The sequence below is a fragment of the Saccostrea echinata genome, unplaced genomic scaffold, assembly GCF_033153115.1.
Source record: "Saccostrea echinata isolate AGI-Se365-2 ecotype Australia unplaced genomic scaffold, CSIRO_AGI_Sech_v1 ptg000025l, whole genome shotgun sequence".
NCBI classification, from domain to species: domain Eukaryota; kingdom Metazoa; phylum Mollusca; class Bivalvia; order Ostreida; family Ostreidae; genus Saccostrea; species Saccostrea echinata.
In genome coordinates this window covers 11,185,473-11,209,374 of record NW_026889774.1, presented here as the reverse complement: position 1 = coordinate 11,209,374, position 23,902 = coordinate 11,185,473, and the positions used below count along the sequence as shown (strand labels likewise).

Below are 23,902 nucleotides of genomic sequence, written 5' to 3'. Positions count from 1 at the left end.
AGGATATTTTGGCCAAGTAATTATTACATGTAAGTTGAACTTCTGTTTAAATTCCTGCTTTGAGAAATTATTAGTAATGTCGTTGAGTGTCGTCTGGCGGTAATAAACAAAGGATGGTTGCACTTGCATGCGTTCTCTGAACAGCAATTGAAAATCACATTTTAAACACAAAATCGTATATGGATATGTTAAAGTTCCCCGATATCAATCTTCCATTTCAATTGTATAAAAATTGGCAAGATGAAAGGCATGGGATGAAGAATTGGCCGACACTTCTTATTACCGACTTAACTACTTTTTTTAATTAGGTATGTTTTCAGCAAATAACGAAATAAGAACTGAAAAGCTAGACAAAATTGCAAAAATAACTATTGCAAAATTTAAATACATGTACATGTAACAGTACATATTGTCTTCCTATATTTCCTATTTATCACTAAGAATCTGCATTAATAACGCAGATTTTAATTGATAATTAGAAAATATGTCAGAAAGACAATATTATACACCTACAAGTATTTACTGGCTATGAGGACAACAGGAAGATTATTGTCTCCCAAGACAACTATTTCTCAAGTCGCAGTTGAGGGAAATAGTTTTTGTCTTGGGAGACAATAAACTTTCTATTGTCCGAATACTATTAGTCAATAAATAGGTGTTTTATACAGAAGTAAATATTACTTGTGGCACGTTTCAATGCAGAGAAAATTAGAAAAGTTCCGAGATAAAAAGCGAGGGAAATCAAATGCTGCCAGTGAATATTCGACGGCTATATCACCATGGGCATATAGCACAAAAACTATATTTCATGGTAGACTTTTTAGAAACAATAGCAGGTTTATTTGTCATATTATTCTAAAAAAAATTATACAAAAGTATAATGAAAATTCAAAATTATAGTACATGCAGTCTACTTGTATATAAAATCAGTAAAAGTTTGAAGTGAATGAAATCAGTATAATGTTTATGTATTTAATTCAGTATATACATGAACTGTTATAATAGAATTTTTGTATTTCGAGAGAAAATACTACTATAAATTGCATGATGTGTTGATTCAACTTCATTGTCGATATTGATGTTATGTACTGCATGTACCGGTATTTCATCTGTATTCGCCTATCAAGGATGATCTGGCAGCAAATAAATGTACAATATATAACAGTATGATCAATAAGTTTCATGTCTGCTGCTTCCATTTGCTTACTTTTTCATCACTTCTTATGCACATAATGTTATATGATTAATTCATTTTTCTTTGGAAACGTATGGAACAGAAGAAAGAGCAAAGAAACACCTAAACCAGTACAAAGTTAGAAAGGCCAACTAGTACTTTTAGAGTGAATGGTTAATAGAAAAATTTTACTACCCTGTTGACAGGACCATACCATATTGCTTCCTGCGTGCTGCATGTTCTCCTCACAGAGCCTGCGTTCCTAGCCTTACACAATGTGGCTTTGCTGTGTCAAAGACTCTGGGGAAGTCAAGTCTGCTTTCTGTACTTGGACAGCAGGGTGAGCAATATTAAGTGGACATTTCCAACACAATACAGTATGCATCTTAAAACAAGTTATAATTATGTGACTAAAAGATATATACTTTGGCACACCCAAAGTTCATTGATATAAAGTACAGTGATAAATGAATATTTTCCTGTGTTTAATAACCAATAGAGCTTTTTTTTTTCTCTAACAACCTGGTAAAGTACAGCTTCAATTCAGTTTACACATTAAAGTTATTGACCATCTATGTGTTTGAACAATTCAAAGACTCAGTGGTGTGCAAAAAAACGAACAGTTTACAATTAATAATTATGTTTCTCAGTTCATAGTTGAATTTAACAACAAAACTTTATGATGAACGTCATGTCTTCAACTTTTCTATCGTCAACTTCCCTCATTTACGTAGCAATATAATTACCCTTATCATCTGCATATGGAGTTTATGTCTCCCAATTGATTCGATATGCAAGAACATGCTCTACGTACGAATTCCTAAAACAAGACAAGCCATTGACAAACAAGTTGATGAAACAAGGATATTAGCAGTCTCGTTTGAAGTCAACATTTCGCAAGTTCTATGGTCGATACAATGACCTTTTTCGGCAAATACAATCTATCATTAAATCGAATGCTGATTGTCGTTTTTCATACTAATTTTTAAGCCATTATTTTAACACTGAATTGTCTACGGATTTTTCCATTTTCCCGATCATGACAAGGAGCAGTAAGCGGGTGTGACCGGTCGACAGGGGATGTATACGCTTCCATGGCTCCTTATCCCACCTCTGATGTTTGAAGAGGTCCGTATTTGCTCTGCTCCCGATTTCTATTGTTTCAATGGAATTTTGAGCTTGTTTGCTGTTCATTATCTGCATATTTCATTCAATGTCATTGTGTAATGATGACATGACACGTGTTTGTATTGAATACTTTTGAGGTTTATTTTAGTTAGTAGCTCTTTCTCCCATTGAGCCTTTTTGAGTTTTTTTAATCTTTAAAATAAAAATAATTTTAGAAAATTTCAATGTCTTTTTAAATACTTTCAATTTTGTATTCTTCTTGATGTAAAGCTGTATTTTAATCTTTTTTTCTGCTTTCAAATATAGGCTTCGGCAAATAATATGTAATAATGTTGCGGGATTGCTTTTTCGGGTGGAATATACGTACTAACAAGATGGGGTACACTTACACTTCAAGTACATAAAATAAATGTGAATGGATGGTGCCGAAAAGTGCATAAAGCCAGCGATGCTTACTATAGGGACATAAAATTTAAGAAAGCTAAGCGCGGAAAAACTGGTAATAAAGATTTCTCTATAAATAATGAAGTAATAACCAGCAGGTTAAATTGACAGCTAATTTAATTAGATTAATCTATTGAAAACTTTATTAAGTTAAGTTTAACTTTAAAAAAAATACTGAAACTGAAAGTATATTAAATATATACATGTATCAAATTGGTAAAGTTTTATGCCAGGAAAATTCACTAAAAAGCCGGCGATTATTCCCTACATCGAGAAGGATGTTTAAATACAGAGTGATCTCTAAATATAATTTTGTCTCTCAATAAAAAAATACTCTCATAAATTTCGAGGGAAGGGAACCAGAATTTTAAGGGGATAAATTGATTGTTTAGTGGTTTAGAATTCAATAAAAGATAACAATGTCTTAAGAGTTGATAAAAGTTTGTTGCTATCTACCGGCATAACATAGGTAGTTGATGAAGAATTTAGTATCTGATCTCATTGGTTACAGGTAAGTCTTTGTGATCTTAATAGTGGATTACTCAGTGTACATAGGAGGTGTGTAGTCCCTAAGGTTGGACTAAGGTTCTTTGGGATCGCTCTTGGAAGGTTTTATTGATTGATTGATTGTATGTTGTTTACACGTCCTGTTGGAGAATTTTTCACTCGTATAGAGACTTCACCATATACCGGTGAAGGCTTCAAATTTAGACCTTTACTCGGCCTCAGGGCCATTGAGCAGTGAGGGTTCTTTATCGTGCCAACGCCTACCGTGACACGGGGCCACGGTTTTCTTTTTTTTTTTAAAGTCTTATCCGAAGGACCTGCAACTTTCACTTCAAAGTGCCGAGCGCTTGGCGAAGGAACAGTTGCTACCTTTTTTTTATCAATTTAGGTCAGTCGCGGCCGTGATTCGAACACACGATCTTCCGATCACGGAGCGAGCGCTCTATCGACTGAGCTTTGGAAGGTTTTTGGGGGAAGTTCTACATGATCGATTGCGATCCAGTCAAGAAATCAATGCTACATGTCCTCAAACTTATGTTTTGATCTTGCAGCGGAATGTCCTACAGCGTTTAGACTTGCATGGTTTTTGGTTGAAATAGAAGGTAGTTCTGCTGGAACAAACAGATGACTTCTGGCTCTAGCTCTCTCTCTCTCTCTCTCTCTCTCTCTCTCGTGTCCTTAATTGGTATTTCATTACAGGAGAATTACGTAACAGAATCTGCGTCTAAGAAAACCAGGTAGAGGAACTTTCAAGGACACAGAGACAGAGGAATGTATATGCCGTCCTTAACCTGAGAGACTGAAACCATTTTACTATTGAAAATGTTCATTGAAAGGGTGGTTGGCCTCCACTTTTTGTTGCAGTATAGTCAAGTGAGAATAATGCAGAAGTGTATGAATAAAATTTGGTACTGAAAGAAGTTGTTGAACCCCCCCCCCCCCCCCCAACCATGAAATAGGATTTTCGATTTTTAGTAATTTGATAATTTATTTATTTATTTTTTTTTTTTTTTTTTTGGTCAAGTTTTTTTAGGTTATCTCAGGTAGCCCCCCCCCTTTCAAAAACAATGCTACGTTCCTGATAAGTTTTTTTTTAAGTTAGTTATATACATATTCAGAATCAGGAAAGGTAACATACATTGTCAATATATCTTTGAAATTCAGTTTTACACAGTCATTTAAACAAGAATTAACTTCTGAGATTTTTATCTTTCAAAGAGGATTTCCAGTTTAAAAAAAAAAAAAAAAAAAAAAAAAAAAAAAAAGATGATGCCCGACTTAAACTTTCGACAAACGAGAGAAAAATTGCAGAGGCCAAGAACAATTAGTATGGGTCCCCAGTCATATTATGTAAATAAGTATTGGAGAGTTATCTTTCTTTATAAATTTTAATAGCTTTCATTACCTCTCTGACCATTTTTTTTAAAAAGCACAACAACTTGCTCTGTTTGTATACACACATTATCTAATAATTCACTGTCTTCGTTTGCAGTTGTATCCTTTCATGCCTCAGTCTCTGTGGACTCTTTGTAGTGTGAAATCTTTCCAGATTTTTTTTTCTATTGCTCCCCTGCCTTCCAAACCAGATATAACATTTCTAGAAGTGAGGAAAAATTATGGGCTACAACGACGGTATTTAAATTTTTCAAAAGAAAAAAACTTTCATATACCATATCCCATATTCCTGCATGTACGTATTGAGGGGGGGGGGGAGGGAGGCTAATCCCTTTTTTACAGCATAGGAATCCAGTTTGCTCACAACTTCGACTCGATCAAGAACCTAGATCATTACTCCAGCACTGAAATAAAATACAATTGACTGTAAAAGTCTGGTTATATAGTCACCCTGCAGTACATTTATCTGTCATGTTCTGAAAACAAATCATTTTCAGACTCATTTTAATTAAGGAATGCTTGTTTAAGTTTTGTGAGTGTTATTGGTGTGTAAATCGATGACACGGACATGTCACATACGGCATATTTCTTGAAGCATTTTAGATCACAAATCAACAAATTTTATATCAACAGTAATTTATATATCCTTATTATATTTTTTTAAAATTTATGAAAGATACATGGTCTGTATAAATTATTGCAAATTTTCGACAATATGATGTAGGTAAAAAATATAATTCAAGTTAAGAAAAATTCTCAAGAAAATTGTCACTGATTCTAATGATTATTGTAGAAATAAGTGCACGTTACAAGCATAATCGTAAAGAAAGATTTCATGAATTATAAAAAAGACTTCAAATATCCATTTGACACTGTTGAAACAAAGAGATGAAACTTGCTGGATTACCCTACATTTTTGTATTGTGAAACCAGTTTATTTAATCATATTCAGGTCTTTACAAATTTCTGTAAAGAGCATGCTCACTCATTAATTGTTTCTAAAGCTTACAGGGTTGCCAAACAGCATTTTAAGCAACTAATTTCCCATTTTTCGCTGACCCGATTGAACTCTGAGGCTAATCGAAGGTGAAAATGGAGCTGATCTCTTGAGACGGACGATCAACGGTCCCTCAAATATTGTGAGGGTGACCAAAAGCAGTTATATTTTTAAACGTTGCTCTAAGATAGAGTGCAACAGATGACAAGTGCGGAAAAATTAAGGTAATGCACGAAAATTGCATGGAAAAAATGGTGTAGGGTTAACGACGGCGACCTAATTCTCAGAAGTTCTATTATTTTTTTCTAAGTTTTAATGAAGTAAGGTAAATGATCAATTTATGACAATAAAGGACAACATTCTGCCTTTCGACTGCCAAAACTTTTTCTTGGGTTTTTTGAATAAAAATCGAAGGTTTTAGAGTTTGAAGCGAGGCACCGAGGAATTAATGGCGGCTCGTTAGGTCCCTTCTGCCCTATTATACAATATACCCGATTTTGCTAAGATTGTCTCAAGTCCCTTTGATCCCATGTAAATGTTTACAGTTTTGCTTTTTATAAGCCGAAATTCAAGTGTTATATTAATTACGTCTTATCATACATTTTCAAAACCATCGACAGCAACAAGATTAGTGCGGGAAATGAAATTGATAACTGGAAATATTTTTGTTAATAGGAAATTATGTATTGTTCGTATTTGGATTATTCAGTAAGGAGGTTTCCATATTTTCTAAGCAGAGTAAAAGGATAAGTTAAGAGTTCTCAGTTTTGTTAAGTGGCCTTAGTATTATGATATAAACTGAAAATATGTTTACAGTATCATTTTCACTGGTCAAATTACAATCGTAGATGTCTTCGAGTTGGCAAAAAATGCTCCCTTTAAACACCCCCCCCCCCACGCAATACCTATCGAAAGGGGGCTTCTTGCCTACCCACGCATTGCGCCTCAGGTTAAATCTGTGACTTCACACTAACTTACACATCAACAGAAAGGAATATACGCCACTGTTCGCTCTTTAATTAATCTAATATCCAAGTCTTTTTCAACGAATGCATTCTAATTCGTGGGATGAATTTTCATTGGCTTTACATGCTCAAGGTCATTCTAAGTATCCCTTATCGTGTGTCATCAGATAGCTAGAACAAGGTTAGCTTTTTAAAAAAAAAGCTGAGAGTCAGCCACTGGAATACAGAAAGTTTCTTTCTTGTTTTGTGATGGTAAATGATTAGTTTTATCCATCATGTTGTGTTCATTAAAAGTCATTGTCGTCTAAGTTAAAATTCGCCCAGTCGTTTTCTTATTTGTAACATAATGCTGTACATAATAAATAATAAAGCATAGAATAAATTTTAGTTACACTACATCGTGATCTTTATGATGACCTCCAATTAATTTCTCTTGGACGCGGACATCAGATACAGGCCCGTAGGAAGCAATTTCAGTTAGGGAAAGGGGGGGGGGGGCACAGCCATACATTTTCAGTTAGAGGGGCACTATTAACTACCAAAAATTCCTTGACAAGCAAAAAAAAATAAAAAAAAAAAACAAAAAGGTCATCAGACCTTTTTATTGAGGGGGCACAAGCATATAGTAGCCAATCTTTCTATAGTAGTCTATATATCGGAAAAATTATTGGGGGGGGGGGGGGCACGATCCCCCCCCCCCCCGGTTCCTATGGCCATGAGATAAAGTTCGTCTCAGGAATGAACAAAGCCACTATGATCCCAATCATTGAACGTTGAAGAATGTATACATTTTCAATTTCACTGTTAAATTCTATAAATGATACAGATTATGATGCTAAAAAGGAAGGTAGACCTTGGGTTAGATTGTGTTAATTATTATTAGATAAAAGTTTTTAATCGTGCATGTTCGAGGCAATGCATGATAGGGGAAGGGGGAGGGGTGCATACTGTATGTATATAATTTCTAAATTTAAGCATTCATTTTAGTGTTACTAGGAAAGAAAAGAATTGCTTCCAAAATAAAGTAATAAACTAGAAATTCAAAATATTTTATACATACAGTACGTATACCCTAAAATGATACTGGATTCCATCTCGCTCACTCTCTCTAATTGGGGGGGGGGGGGGCTGTCTATAAATCCGCGCAGTTTCTCTCAGCTCTCAAGTTCTACTGTGGTCAGTTTCTCACCTGTGGGCGCGGTTCACGTGCACAAGCGGCACTTACATTCATGTCTATTATCGTGTAAATTATAAGACTTTACACATCTTAAGTGATCTTCTGACGTTTTCATAACTTTCATCATTAAAGTGAAGAGATTCTTTTTTTCACTGTTTTGGGACCTTTGTGCAAGTGGATTGTTGTGTGAATTCCGACGCGTACATGTCTTATGCAAGGTATTGATCGAGGGAGTCTTGCATCAGGCATTCAGAGGAATACACACAAATCCGTGAATTTGCAACGGCGATTGAGGGTATATATATATCAAGTGTTAAATGTGCTCTGCATATAAACTTCTCATCTTCTATAAGAAGCACTGAAATATTTTCATAGTATCATATTTCCCACTTAGAACGATCTCTTCTTTAATTTTTCGTCGAGAACGACGAAGAACAATGCAGTCTATATATAGATCGAGGTCAAGAATCACGTCCTTTGGTTGGAGCAAATAGTACGAGTTTCTTTAGAACAAGTCGTGTACATCTTTTTCCCAGAATTCCAAATTACGCAAGCGCACTTGCAGTTTCATCCCACCGTAACTAGTCAGCCCGTGGGCTGACTAATAATCTTACTGTGTCTCGGGACAAGTCCTCACCACAGTTAGAATACGTCCCATATAGTTGCAATGTACATGTAGCAAATCGGAGCGGATTCGCTCCGAAATGATTTTGAAGAATCCAAAAGGGGTTGCGGTGAAAATAATATACAATTATTGCTGGTTTTTGAGGTCAATACGATGATTTAGACACCTGAGGAGTACAATATTCACCGAGCCCGAAGGGCGAGGTGAATATTGTACTTCGAAGGTGTCTAAATCATCGTATTGACCTCAAAAAACAGCAATAACTGTTTTATTATATGATTAAATGATAGCAAACTCCTACAAGACTGGGGTTTTTTTTTTGCTTTAATTAAAAGTTTTAACGAGAAATTTCAACAAGAACACATTGTAACATGAAAAATGGAACAGGAATAATTCATTATATTGACCTGCAATAATTCCTTATATTGACCTGGAAGGTCACGTGTAGGTCAATATAACGTAGTATTTTTCTAACATTGTTGGATCTCAGCCAATCAGAAAGAGGGAAATTATTCAATCATATAATAATTACCAATATAATCAAAACAAACCTTTCTGAGATTGTATATGCCTTATATTCTTAAAAAAAATAATCCATATAAAGACGAAAATTCAACTCATTTTCTCAACGTTTTTTCTCGCTTCTAATTTACATGCCATGTTGACATTTGGAACTTTCTGGACTGTTCATAGAAAATGCACAAAGTAAGAGTTACTGCCTGTGTATGCTTTGCTTCCTTGGCAATATACACGTAACGAATTCTATGAATACATCATGCCTGTGGAAACATCATGTCTGTGGAATGCAGGTAGCAAGACCTTTATCTCGGTGTCTCTCGATTACTTCTTTCGGTTACCAAGAAAAGAAACACATTAAAACAAGAGGCCCATGGGCCACATCGCTCACCTGAGTAACTTTGGCCATGCTGTTCTTTACCAGATTTCCCCCTTTTTAATATACCTATTGTGGCCCCGCCCTACCCCGGGGGTCATGATTTGAACAATTTAGAATCTACACTACCTCAGGATGCTTCCAAATAAGTTTCAGCTTTATTGGTCCAGTGGTTCTTGAGAAGAAGATTTTTAAAGATTTTTCTTATATATTTCAATGTAAAACTTGGATTCCCTATTGTGGCACCGCCCTATCCCCGGGGGTTATGATTTGAACAATTTAGATTCTACACTACCCCAGGATGCTTCCATATAAGTTTCAGCTTTTCTGGCCCAGTGGTTCTTGAGAAGAAGATTTTTAAAGATTTTCCCTACATATTTCAATGTAAAACTTGGATTCCCTATTGGGGGCCGGCCCTATCCCCGGGGTTATGATTTGAACAATTTAGATTCTACACTACCCCAGGATGCTTCCATATAAGTTTCAGCTTTTCTGGCCCAGTGGTTCTTGAGAAGAAGATTTTTAAAGATTTTTCTTATATATTTCAATGTAAAACTTGGATTCCCTATTGGGGGCCGGCCCTACCCCCAGGGGTCATGATTTGAACAATTTAGAATCTACACTACCCCAGGATGCTTCCATATAAGTTTCAGCTTTTCTGACCCAGTGGTTCTTGAGAAGAAGATTTTTAAAGATTTTTCTTATATATTTCAATGTAAAAATTGGATTCCCTATTGTGGCCCCGCCCTACCCCCGTAGGTCATGATTTGAACAATTTAGAATCTACACTATCCCAGGATGCTTCCACATAAGTTTCAGCTTTTCTGGCCCAGTGGTTCTTGAGAAGAAGATTTTTTAATGACCCCACCCTATTTTTGTCTTTTCTTGATTATCTCCCCTTGTAAGGGGACTTGGCCCTTTATTTTAACAATTTACACTCCTCTTTACCCAGGGATACTTTGTACCAAGTTTGCACAGGCGCTTGACGTTTTTAACCTTTCTTTCCATAAATAAAAAATCCCCCATACTATAATAATAACAAGGTTCGTCACGGTCGCCATCTTGAATTTTTCAGTTCAGCTACTTCGCCTCGATTTTTAGTCTACAATGTGTTTAAAATTAACGGATACGACCGTTTCCCTCAAGTACTTACTTTAAGTATGCCTCCACTTTTGGGCAATTCAACTCAAATCACATTAAATCCTCTCTAATTCTTAAAATGTCGCTTCAAACTCAGTCTACTGCTACCGATTCCGTAAAACTTAGAAAAGGGAGGCCGGAAGTTGATGTTGTTATCTAAATGGGAATTCCCTCTTCTTAAATTTCATTGGTTAAAAGAAATATGACGTTTCGCGGGGAAAATCATGCAAAGACAGTAACAAACTTTTTCGGCATGTTGAATGCTGAGCAGGCCGATGCTTTCCATAATCATCAGAAATAATATGTGAAATATTTTTTTTTCTTTTATTTTGATGAAGAAAAAATCATGAGGAAATAAAAATTATGCTTGGTCCTGGAATTCTGGTTACTAATTCTTGTGTAAACCAGACCCCTTGCATTCTGGCATAAATATTTCTTCCCTATAATGGTACTATTTTCAGTGTTTGGAAGCGATGAAAATTATAACAAAGAAGGATAGATATGTGTATGTTTTATTTTTCATCACAGTGGTGAGCTGGCCCAGATCACTGAACCTCCATGTCCCGTCTTTCTACAGGCGCGAAGCTGTCTTTGCAAGTACGCAAGTGCGTTACTACACATCGTTTAAAAAAATATCTAGGTCTGAGAGAGAGAGAGAGAGATTGTTGAGAGAAAAAAATATATTAGCATCATCCGGCAAATATTTTTGTTTCAAATTATTAATTGTCATTATTTCGAATCAAATTTTATATTATTACGTCTATTTGAAATATTTTATTGAATCATTGCCAAATCCAAATAAATCATTAATCTATAGTAAGTGTTCTATAACACATTAATAATTCTATAAGACCTTTGAGAAATTAAGTTTAATTATCGTCAAATGGCTTGATCAAATAGTTTAATGGCGGATTTAGAGGAGGGGGGCAGGGGACCCGCCCCCTCCCTTTGTGTCCAAAATATACATAAGATTTAATAAAGCAACTGATTTTCTTGTGTGTGGCTGTGAGCCCCTACCCTGACCCCAAACTGGTCCCCCCCCCCCCTTTTCAAGATTCCTGGATCCGCCACTGTAGTATATGATTTTAAAATTATTTTTGCTACCAACATTTAAAACACTTGTTGCTGAACATTATTAATACATATTATAACAGAGAGCAGACGATACAAATGTAGCGGTAAAAGATTCTGCATGCCTCAAGTACATTTACAATAAGTTTCCGAGAAAGTTAAACTTCGTGTTAAAAACAATATTACTGTCTTGTCTTTCATAAGGAAAGCCAAATACCATGCTATTCCCTGCAAGAATGTGATTGAAATATTTGTACAAGCCAGGAGCTTCCCCCCCCCCCGCCCCAATCAAGGCTTCGCCTAAGACCTACGGGTGGCCTCACAGATTATATTGCCATTCATTTATTTTTAAGGGAGGACCAATTGATTCCGGAGGGGGGGGGGGCTGGGCTGGCAATTTTTTCCCAGCTTTATTTCCATGTCAGTGAAGGAGAATTAAATTTATTTTCAAAATCTGCCAGACCCCCCCCCCCCCTAAATTTCAGAAGTAAATTGTAAACGCTTTTATGTTTTGACAATATAATTGAATTTTTATTTGGATTTAAGCCCCCCCCCCCCTTTACTTTCAGGTGTGTAACTACGCCTTGTAGCAACCTCTAATGACAAAACGCCGCTTAATGATACAAATCATTAAGCGGCGTTTTATCATTAGAGGTTGCTACAACGCCCCTATGTAAAATACAGTGTATACTATTCAGCCTAAATATTTCAGTGTTTCGTAAATAGCAGTTGAAAAAGTACACAGTTTTAGGCTAAATATATATTTATTTGCAAACAGTTGGGGACTATAGATGTATCAATATATATTACTAAGTTATTTATAAAATACGTACCAGTAGTCTAGAACTTTTAAACAGCTCTTAATATAACTCTCAAGATATCCACCAATCAGAAAAGGGCTTTCCCGGATTGTGACGTTCTAACATCAACTTCCGGCCTCCCTTTTCTAAGTTTTACGGAATCGGTAGCAGTAGACTGAGTTTGAAGCGACATTTAAAGAATTAGAGAGGATTTAATGTGATTTGAGTTGAATTGCCCAAAAGTGGAGGCATACTTAAAGTAAGTACTTGAGGGAAACGGTCGTATCCGTTAATTTTAAACACATTGTAGACTAAAAATCGAGGCGAAGTAACTGAACTGAAAAATTCAAGATGGCGACCGTGACGAACCTTGTTATTATTGTAGTATGGGGGATTTTTTATTTATGGAAAGAAAGGTTAAAAACGTCAAGCGCCTGTGCAAGTTTGGTTAAAATTGGCCCAGTGGTTCTTGAGAAGAGGTTGAAAATGTGAAAAAGTTTACAGACGGAGGAACGGACAATGGGTGATCAGAAAAGCTCACTTGAGCTTTCAGCTCAGGTGAGCTAATAAAGTATTTAACGTAGAGTAAATAAATATTAACTTCATTAATTTTTTTTTTTTTTGTTACTCACCTCAGACGTAGAATAGGATAAAAATTCAGGTACATTTTACATAAAAAATATAATTTATTATTACTTGTTTATTTTTCTTTAAAAAAAACTTCAATATAATGTTTTTAAAATAAATTTTGAATAATTTCTTATAAAATAAGGGAGGTAACTGATTCAATTTTATTCAATTTAAGTTGATTTCAGTTGGCAAACCTGGATTTGATCACACACCATACTGTTTGGTCAACTGCAAAGCATAGACAGTCATAAGGTAAGGCAATGTTTTCTTCTTTTTTTTAAATGTTATTTAATTTCTTTCTTTCTTTTTCTTTTTTTTAAAGAAGTTTTTAGTTTTGTTCGTTTGCTTGTTTTTTTTTGTTTTTTTTATTGTAAAGAAATTTTTAAAAAAATTCGTGACGTACATTTTTTTTTTAAAGTTACGTTCTGCTACAATCTGAATCGCAAAGCTTTGCGCCTTTGTAGAGAAGGTCGTTTCTGTTTTATACTTGAGTTGTACGTATTTCATTCATGAAAACTTAAACACTTGAAACTGTTATAGAATGACTTGAAACTATATTCTTTCTTGCCGTTTTTTCGGGGTATATACCCCATAACTTTGTCTTTCTGTCTGTCTGTCCGTCAATGCAATCGTATTTTGTGGCGAGGTTACTGTTATGGTTAGTTTTAGATTCTATGAATTCTAAAACTTTAATGTAACACTTGTATCTTTTAAATGAAATATGCTTTAAACTAAAGCAATCATATCTGGGCTATAAAGGAGGAAGATTGGAAGTTCATCCTTGACACATAGATTTCATATAACCACAGTTGTGTTATGATTAAAACCCAACTAGCTGATGGTCATCACCAGCACAAGTGGGTGTAAAATTTGTGTCTTGACCATATCTGGAGAAACAATAGAAGCTCATATTTCATTTGGAAATATTGTTTATTGCTGGGATATGTCATGACCTTGACATCTATCATTTAGACACGTTCAAGGTTACTTGATGATAAATGTGTAATTCAAATCAGGACCATCTTTTTGGTTATGGCAAAAATTGGAAGCTAACAGCACCCGAAAGATTGATGACCTTATGTGTAATATCACGTTGGTTAAATATCTGTTAGTAAGTTCAAGATCATTTGCATATAAAGATTGAATTAAAATCGTGTTCCTTACTTTTTAAATTTGGTGCAGATACTTGACAAAATGTTGATGATCTTAAGGAGGTCATGATCTTATTCCAGATTTATATTGGTATAATAAGTTCAATGCCCATATATTGTAGTAGAAAAAAATTCATGTATTAATATTGTTGTTTGCTGTGACCTTTACTGAAGATCAATTGAGGAACTTTAAGGTCACCAGTAGATAGCAGTAAATTTCCTCACAATTTGTATTCCGAACCGTATATAAATGTGTGTGTAACATGGAAATGTATATCTTGAACTTGGCTGATAGATATCAACACAAGTCAATCTTACAGACTTTGCATGTGAGCTCTATATATAACAAATATAGCTTTCAAAAAGAACCTCACCCCAACCAACCAACCAATTAAAATATGACAGAAAATAATGGCGGTCAATGATCAATAAAGTATTACGAGAAAATATTTAATATTTTTACTTTACGTCAGAGCAATGATTTTTTTTTTTTTTTTTTTGGTACCGATATTTTTCTAAGGAGGGGGCTTCTATGGTGACTGACATAAGACATGGTATGAGATTTTTTTTATTTCGGGCCACGAATTAATGATAAATTCACTAAGAAAAGGGAAAAATTGAATTCACATGCAGGTTGCAGTTATTTATATTTTCAATACATTTAGATACACTGGCAGTCATGCTTATAAGACTTGGAAGCACAGTTCCTTTCAGGAATATCCATGAAAATATGCCAGGTAGGTATTACAAATCTAATAGTAAATCTAATAATAAATTCATTTAATATGTCCATACAAGAGTTTTCAGAGAGATACAGATATGCCAGATATGAATCATTTATCACCCCCAAACTGTATATGTAAAAACATCACTTCTCCTCGATAATGTTCAAAATTAAATCACATTTTCTTAAAGTAAATTTATTTATCCATAATTTTTTCTAAACGCTTGGCAGCTTCGAAAAGCACTACACGTACTTTGTTTGGACCCCCCCCCCCCCCCACACACACATACACACACAAAAAACCCACATCTTTGATGGTAAAAAAAAACACTGATGACTGTCCATTTTTTTCCCTTAACTTGCAGTCACACAAAAAAATTACAATCCGATGATCAGATTACAAAACATAATCAAACATAATCTGTTTAACAGACGTAAAGTGTAATAAAACACTGAAACACACATCGTAAAGAATTGTTTGAATCCTCCTTTAGGCTGGGCTGACCTGGGAGAGATGGAACGCTCCATTATAGAACGTCACCCAGAGACAGACAGAATGTGGGTCTTGTCTGAGTATCGAGCACGTCAAGGCAGTAAGTAATAACAATTGTACAAAAGGTGCATGTTTTTCTTTTTTTAATTTAAATCAAGGGATGAAAAACATGATTTTAAGTAACAATTAAATAAGGACAAAGGTAGATATTTTTTTCTGGTTCGTCTTGTTTGTTTGCCTTTTGTCTCTCAATGAAAAATTACTCTCGTTAGGTTAATTTCAAGAAAGGGGAATGTTTTAGCCTTTTTAAGGAGGTAGATTTTATTGTTTAGTGGTTTAGATTTTAATGAAAGCTATCAAAGAGATGATAAAAATTTCTTGCAATTGCTCTCTGGTGGTATAACTCAGGTTGTTGAAGAATTCAGTATCTGATCTCATTGGTTATACAAGCAAGTTTTCGTGATTTTAATGGTGGATTGTTCAGTGTACATAGGTATACATGTAGTCCCTTAGGTTGGACTAAGGTTCTTTGGATTCGCACTTGGAAGTTTTGGGGGAGGAGTTCTATATGATCGATTCTGATTCAGATCAAGAAATTAATGTTACATGTCATCAAACAAATGTTTTGATCTTGCAGGAGAATGTCCTACAGCGTTTAGACTTGCAAGATTTTTGGTTGAAATAGAAGGTAATTTTTTTTGGAACAAACAGAAGTACTTTAGGTATACAAGTAATCTCTCTCTCTCTCTCTCTCTCTCACACACACACACACACACACACCCTCACACACACACACACTAGGCTATAATCTTTAATTGGTATTTCATTACAGGAGAATTACGTAACAGAATCTGCGTCTAAATTGGAAAACCAGGTCGAGGAACTTTCAGGGACACAGAGACAGAGGAATGTATATGCCGTCCTTGACCTGAGATACTGATATGAAAGCCGACCTTGACCCAGAGAGAATGAAATGAACTCAATACCAAAGTGCCATACTCTTTTTTCCAAAACGTCATTCTTTACTTTACAATAAAATAGCAAATTCCATTTGACTGGGATTAATTTTTCTTGTCGTTTTGATATGGCATGAATGATAGATGATATTCAGTTGTAACTCATTTGGATGAATGTTTGCAGCAAACATGGTTAAAAGTAAACAACATATATTTAAATTTCAGTTTTACACAGTCATTTAAACAAGAATTACCTTCAGATATTTTTATCTTTTAAAGAGGATACCCAGTAAAAAAAATGATGTAGGTCACCTGGTTAAACTTTCGACAAACGAGAGAAAAATTACCGAAGCCGAAAAGATTACGAGTAGTATGGGTCCCCAGTTATAGTATGTAAATAAGTATTGAAGAGTTATCTTTCTTCATTACATGATCTTTACCTTTTAACGTAGTGTCCTCTACAAAAATTTAGAATTTTCAATTTAAATTTGTATATGACAATTAAATAGTCATAACACCAAATTTTTCTATTTTAATAAAAATTTGTGGGAAGACAGTAGGTAACATTAAAAAAAAAAGCACAACAACTTGCTCTGTATGTATACAAACATTATCTAATAATTGATCAATGTCTTTATCTGTAGTTGTATCCTTTCATGCCTCAGTCTCTGTGGACTCTCTATAGTGTAAAATCTTTCCTAATTGGGGGCTTTTCATCATTGCTCCCTTTCCAAATCAGATGTAAAATTTCGAGACGTAGCAAAAATTAAAAGACTGTATTTAAACTGTTTAAATGAAAACTTTTTTTAAATACCATATTCCATATTGTTACTTGCAGGGGGGGGGGGGGGCCTCAATTTTTAGAATTATGTTTAAATAAATACGGTAGGACCGTATAGAACGCGCACTTTTTCTGAGTATAGTACTCCCTTTTTTGTTGCAGTAAGGTCGGTTGGACGGTTAATAACTTTTTTGTTTGTTTTCTTTTTGTTTTTTATTTTATTTTATTTTATTTTTATTTTTTTGTTTTTTATTTTTTTTTTTTTTTTTGTTTTTTGCTTGTCAGAGTATTTTGGGAAGTTGCACCCCCTCACTTTTTGGTCAGTTTAGGGTCCCCTCCCCCAACTTTTGAAACCGTTGCGAAGGGCCTGTATGGAAATTGTCATTACCCCAACCTCCACTTTTTTCTTGCAGCCATAAAAGTAATATTCTTTAAAAATTATCTTGTCGGGAAAGTTTTGAAGTTGGAACCTACTCAACGCCCACCCTCATTCCCATGAAATAGGTTTTTCGAGTTTCATCAATTTTCTCCCTTTTTTTGTAGAACTGGCTAGACAAGCCATTTAAATTATTTATCTCTTCTTAACATATGCATAATTATATGGATATGTTAAAGGTGCTTGGACACAGATTTGAAGTTAATATTTTCTCAAATTTTCTGCATGACTTATATGTTGCTATAGTATTTCATACTAAAATATAATAAAAATCTTATTTCATCTCGAAGTTATTGATACTTCAAATTTCTGGACGCGTTTGATTGACACATCCTTGCACTTTCACAAATTTTAATTTTATTCTTAATACTTAAGAAAAGTGGCAATTTTGTTGTGTATTAATGAAAAATATCAAAACTATAATCCAGAAAAATTCAGAGTAGAAATGTTCGAAAGCAAAACCCACTCACAGTATTGTCAGTCCGTGCTCAGTGGTGTGTGCAGACTTTAACAATTGAACACACCCGGTGAATCGTAAACATTAACAATAACACAGCTTGTGCCCTGTTTACAAAAACAGTTTACGTTTCACGGGTGTATTCAATTTGTTAAACTCTGTACACAACACTGAGCACGGGCTGTCGATATTAGTGAGGAGGTTTGTTTTCGCACATTTCTACTCTGAATTTTCTGGATTATAGATGTAATGTTTTTCATTAATACACAAAAAAATAGCTTCTTTTCTTAAATATTAAGGATAAAGATAAAATTTGTGAAAGTGCAAGGATGTGTTAATCAAACGCGTCCAGGAATTCGTAGTTCCAATAATTTCCAGATAAAATAAGTTTTTAATTATATTTTCGTGTGAAATGCTATTGCAATATATAAGTCGTGATATTATACAGAAAATTTGAGAAAATATTAACTTCAAATCTGTGTCTAAGCACCTTTAAGAAGAGAAAGCCACATTACAACATTTCTTTAAATATTTAGTACATGTAAATATATGTAATTAAAATGTTTTTGGTTTTTTTTTTAAAAAAAAAAAAAAAAAAGAAAAACAACAACAACAACAAAAACACTTTATGTATTGTAAAAAATAAAAATTAGTACTTTTGCATCGCCATGTTGTATCTTTTGCAATGCAAGGATTGTAGGAACTCCGCATTCTTTTGCATTAGGGTACACGGTAGTACCATTTCAATCATTAGACAGTATATTACTTACATATACTTTTCAGCTTCAATATATATAAAAACATGTACTGTATTTTTATTTTATATATGCATAATTATGTCTGTGCTTGTTTGTAACTGTATCAACATGGTATATTTGGAGAAAGCGAACGACAATCCATCGTTTGTTTACATCGGACGCCATTTTGCCGCAATGCATGATGGAGCCATTGACTTCGTTTTCGGAGTTCACGCCGTTTTTGGAGTTCGTCTAGACTGATCAATCATGCTTGTTATTTGTGATGCCTGAAACTGTCCTGATTTGGAAATAAAGAATTTATCTCTCTCTGTAAACGTGTCACTTTTTCCAGAGTACCCCCTATTCTCCTTAGAGAAGTGTACAGGCTTTCGCCTACATCCACGAAGTGCATGCATGCGAAAGTCTGTCCGATTCTCTAAAGAGAATAGGGCACCCCCTCCCCCAATTTGAAAAATGATGCTACGTACTCGTTTGGTTCAATAATTCGGAATTAATATTTTTGTTGAGATCTCTCTGTAGTTATTATGCAAAATACATATCCGGTAACACTTTATTGCAATAGCATGATCTACTGACTTTTAGAATTCTTCAATAATCATTGTTCCAATTTCAGCAAAATTTAATGACCACAGCAAATGAGTACATAGTTAATAAGAATGTCTTTTCGTTATGGAAGGAGACTAATTGGCCGAGCCATATTGTCTTCATACCTACATAGAGGATGTGAATTGTCCCATAACCTGAATCTCGGGAATTACCTGCAAAGTACGTACTATGCAGGATCATTTCCTTTTCAAAATAACTCTGGTGATAGTAAACCTCAACAGGAAGTACCAGAAAAGAAATGGAGCCTGGAGTATGCAGGGGGTGTCTTAGAGAAAATTCGGTCAAAGGATAAAACATTTTACTCGGTCTCAATAAAAGACGTTATCCAGAGAATCCAAAGATTGGAGGCGGCACAGCTTTCAGGTGAACAGATTGAATGGCTGATGGAAGAATCTCCTTATTTCCTTCAAGGCAAAAACACAGAGCCCATTGTTAACATGCTACAAGATCATGGACTTGGAGGACGAAGTATTTGTGTTATACTTTTGTCCTACGGAAGAGTCACAGATGAAGATCCATCCGTCTTGTCTGATTTATTGATGTTCCTAAGGAAGATTTATAAAACTGATAGAAAGTTCAACAAAGCCATAACTGCATGCCCAGGAATTTTGTCAGTGACACCAGCTAAAATCACAGCAAAGATAAATGAACTGCAAGAGCTTTTTAAGTCCAATGATGTTCTTGAACTGACTGTCCAGTCACCAGACATTCTTTTTGAAGACTTAGATACAATTCAAGAAAAGTTTGATTATGTATATCACACTATGGGGATATCCCAAAGACAGATGATGTATTCAGATATGTTCAATTATCCACTCCTACACATTCAAACTAGACATGCTTTTCTTGACAGGGCAGGGTTTTATAAGAAAATAAAAAAGCATAAGGGGGAAATCAATACTAACCCCCTCCTTCAGGATATTTTAGGACTGAGTGATAAGTCTTTTGCCAGGAAGTATGGAAATATGTCTGAGTTGGATTACAAAACATTTTCACAGTATTTTGCTTTAGAACTGGAAAATATGGCTAAATAAATGAAATTTTATATATCAGTGATGAGTTGCTATAAATTTTCATAGACTGGCTTGCCTGTCTGATATGCGCAATATACAGTACATTAGAGACAGGCAATACCAGTCTATAATCAAATCCGCAGTTTTGGAAAATTATCTGCCATGGCCCACTGCACACCTCTGGACAGGTAAACACATCCAGTAGAAGAAATACATGCATGAAATACTGCAGACGTATATTTTTCTGCGTGAGATTAATTTACACTATTTTTCTCAGTGTACTTGAAATTTATTTAAGACATGCTATGGCAATCCAAGATATCCGCATTGAACAGAAATTGTGATTCTGCACAATAATGACCCCCTTAGAAAAAAGTATATTTACAGTAATTAATACTTTTAGTCTTGCAACCAAAATTTAATTTCAGTAGCTGGCATTTTTTAAATTTCAAATTGGTGGAATTTCAAAGATTAAAGGAACTTATGCAGAGGAGAAGTTCTTGTCTCCTTATGCAGAGGAGAAGTTCTTGTAACTATGTGTGAAGTAGTTTTTGAAATGTTACTCTCGAGTTTTTGTCCATTTTCAATAAAAATCTTATATGACTTGTTAGAGAAAGTCTCAAATAGGTAACCCTACTCCTAAGCCATTTTTTCATCATCTTTTCCCTAAGTTTTACATTTTCTAAACACAAATTTTCAGGATTCAGTCAGCTTCTACTATTATTTTATACTACAAAAATAAAAAAAAACTTTTTAGAGCATCAGGACCAGAAGTGAATTCTGTATACTTGTTTGTCCAATCTGTTAATATATGTGTAATTTATTATATTGCAGCAAGTACACAAGTACATGTATCTCTTTTTTAAATAAAAAGGGGGGGGGGGGGCATTTCTTATGAAAATAAGCTTGCTGTATACCAAGTGTTTGTTTCAATGGAGCACGCTATTAGCTCACTTAATTTTTTTTTTCAATAAAGCCATAAAAAAATAATGTATAGTATCTCAGGCACTACCGCACCAGGTCAAATACTGCTGCATTGATCAATTTTATTGGATATAATTATAATTCGATTTTCTATTTTTCCAAGTTGAAAATGAAAATTGAGTTATGCCCCTTCTCATGTATGTTATTAGATACACAATATACATTTATTTCTCTTTGAAAAAGTTTTTATGTATTAAATTAAAAAAAAATGTTTGGAATAATATTACTTAAACAGCTGTTAAAGTTGAGTACGTAAACATAATTAATAACAATTAAAAGAGTACAATAAGGTAAGAATCAATTGATCATTTTGTTGACTGAAAAGAAAAAAAAAAGAGCTAACACCTAAGAAAACAAGACCAGCTTGCCGCATTGAATTGTGAAATATTTGGCCTGAGAAACTAAAGATTAATTTTTGTGGAGCTTACAATTTTTCCATCAGAAGGTCTTTGATGACACTGTAGCTCGACACAACAAAGGACGAGATGTTTTCAGACCCTCATCCCAATTTTTGACAAATTGTGGCAGGCTATTGGATTTTTTTTTTTTAAATTTTTCATTGTGTAGATTTTTTTGTTTATCTCATCAATCAATGCTGATTTATTTATTATGCCCAAATAAAAAACATCTTAGAGTTCCATTTTTATGTACACATCCTTTCCTACATGTATATTATTATACCCTTACCAATCTTTCATAACCATACCGTTTAATACATGCAAAACAGCAAACATCAACTTGAAAGTAAATTGGTAAGTTGATTATCAATATCAATCAGGGTCAAGAAATATAACTTTTAAAATTGTGAAAAATAGAAATTAAAAAAATCACGGAAGGGTAAATCAAGGCCAAAGTAAAAATACAGGAGGTCGAGGATGGGAATCAAGCGACTTTTTTTTTTATCATGGCTTTAGTATTAAATTATTATTTTCAATGTTTTCTTAGCTTGTTACAAAGTTTAGCTAAAATCAAATGAAAACTGTAGTTAAGGTAGCATTTAAATAATTTCAGATTATTTCATTTTTAGTTATTATGGCAACACCAATCATTGAAATAAAAAAATATATATACACTGAAATCTGTGAATTCTTAAAATTGGACCAAAACTGCAAGAAGAGAAGCATTAAAAAAAAAGAAAACAAATACTGGTATCAAATACCTTACCAATGCAAAATCTCTTGTATTCAATCAGTAGAGCTAATTTAAAAAATGAAATTCATGAAAATGTAGTTTTCATGAAAATTCATGAAAATGTAGTACAAGAGGAAACATTCGAGATCAATCACCTTCGCAGAGAAATTTGTAGTAATTGATTAACCAATGGTATCTCTCTTTATATCGGTGTCATTTTTTCCTTAATCATGGTTTGACTGTACCCATTTGGTCTGCCTTTCAATCTACATCCAGTACATAACTTAATTTTTCTTTTCTAGTTGCCAATGCTTTTCAAAAACAACCAAAAACATCCAAGTATCAATTCAATTTTTGTATTTCTTTCATGAATTGTACAAAAAATATGATATATTTAAAATGGTACGCCTTAAAATAGGCAGCAATGACCTATTTTATCACAAGTTACAATGAGAAACATATGCTATACATACACAATTTTATACTCTGTATATTGAATATATACAACCTTGTAAAAACATGAATAAAGAGGCATCTAAGACTAATAACAACATTTAGAAATTCATTCAAATACATTTTTTTTTCGATAATGCATGATATGTTTTGCATTAAGACCAACTCTATGCCCAACATATCAATCTAATATAATACATATTTTCAGTGTTTGTAAACACTTTCTATAAGTGCTCTAGAAATGCATATAATTGTCCATATAATAAAAAAAATTCTCAATGTATGTATAAAACTACATAACATTTAGCACATGTACAAACAACCTTTCTCTTGCACTCTTTTCTTGTAATATTTGTCAAAATCTCCACATACGACAAGCTTAGAAAGATAGATATATATATATATACATTTGTAAGTACATATACATAACATGTATATCGAAAAGAGTAACAGTTTTTATGGTAAGTTGGCAGTGGCATTCTTCAGGGAAAAAAAATCGTTGAAGCCTCAGCAATATTGTACAAAGAATAAAGCTAAAAAATAAGATACAGAGAAGTATGGTGAGAAGAAATCGGAGTATCTTATCAATAACGAGCTCAGCTAGTTCAGTAGAGCATCAAAATCAACAGAATACAATTACATTTGTATAATACAATGCTCTCAATATTTTTTTTATGGTGCTAGTCAAGAATTAAAAACATTCATCTGAGAAATCAAAATCTTGGTCTATTCAATACGACGACAGGTTCAATGAACAATTTATCAAATTTAAACATCACAACATTAATTAATACACTAACAATAAGTTGAGACCTTATACTCAAGGAAATCATTTAAAATTTAAATCATTACAGACACAAAGTCCGAAACAATGCCTAGCTTAAGTACAGATCTGAATTTATACCAGAAAAAACAGACAGTAAGGCACAAACAAATTAAAACCTTAACCAACGAATATATGTATTTTTTAAAATTTATAACATTACATCTGATCCAATGAAATCTTTTTTCCCA

General features: G+C 33.9%; 1 protein-coding gene and 1 long non-coding RNA gene across 2 annotated transcripts in view; both read left to right on the top strand.

Moving 5' to 3' along the window:
* LOC133191991 (uncharacterized) overlaps positions 1 to 16,172 on the top strand; it is a 31,484-nt gene extending 15,312 nt beyond the window's left edge. The window contains exons 2-3 of the long non-coding RNA XR_009721769.1: positions 15,951 to 16,001; positions 16,146 to 16,172. This is a non-coding gene — a long non-coding RNA (uncharacterized LOC133191991). The remainder of the gene's footprint in view (positions 1 to 15,950; positions 16,002 to 16,145) is intronic.
* A 3,088-nt stretch (positions 16,173 to 19,260) lies between these two features.
* On the top strand, positions 19,261 to 20,359 carry LOC133192614 (uncharacterized). The gene has a single exon (XM_061328609.1). The coding sequence runs from the start codon at positions 19,358 to 19,360 to the stop codon at positions 20,339 to 20,341; it is 984 nt and encodes a 327-aa protein (XP_061184593.1). The 5' UTR covers positions 19,261 to 19,357; the 3' UTR covers positions 20,342 to 20,359.
* Positions 20,360 to 23,902: the final 3,543 nt, after the last annotated feature.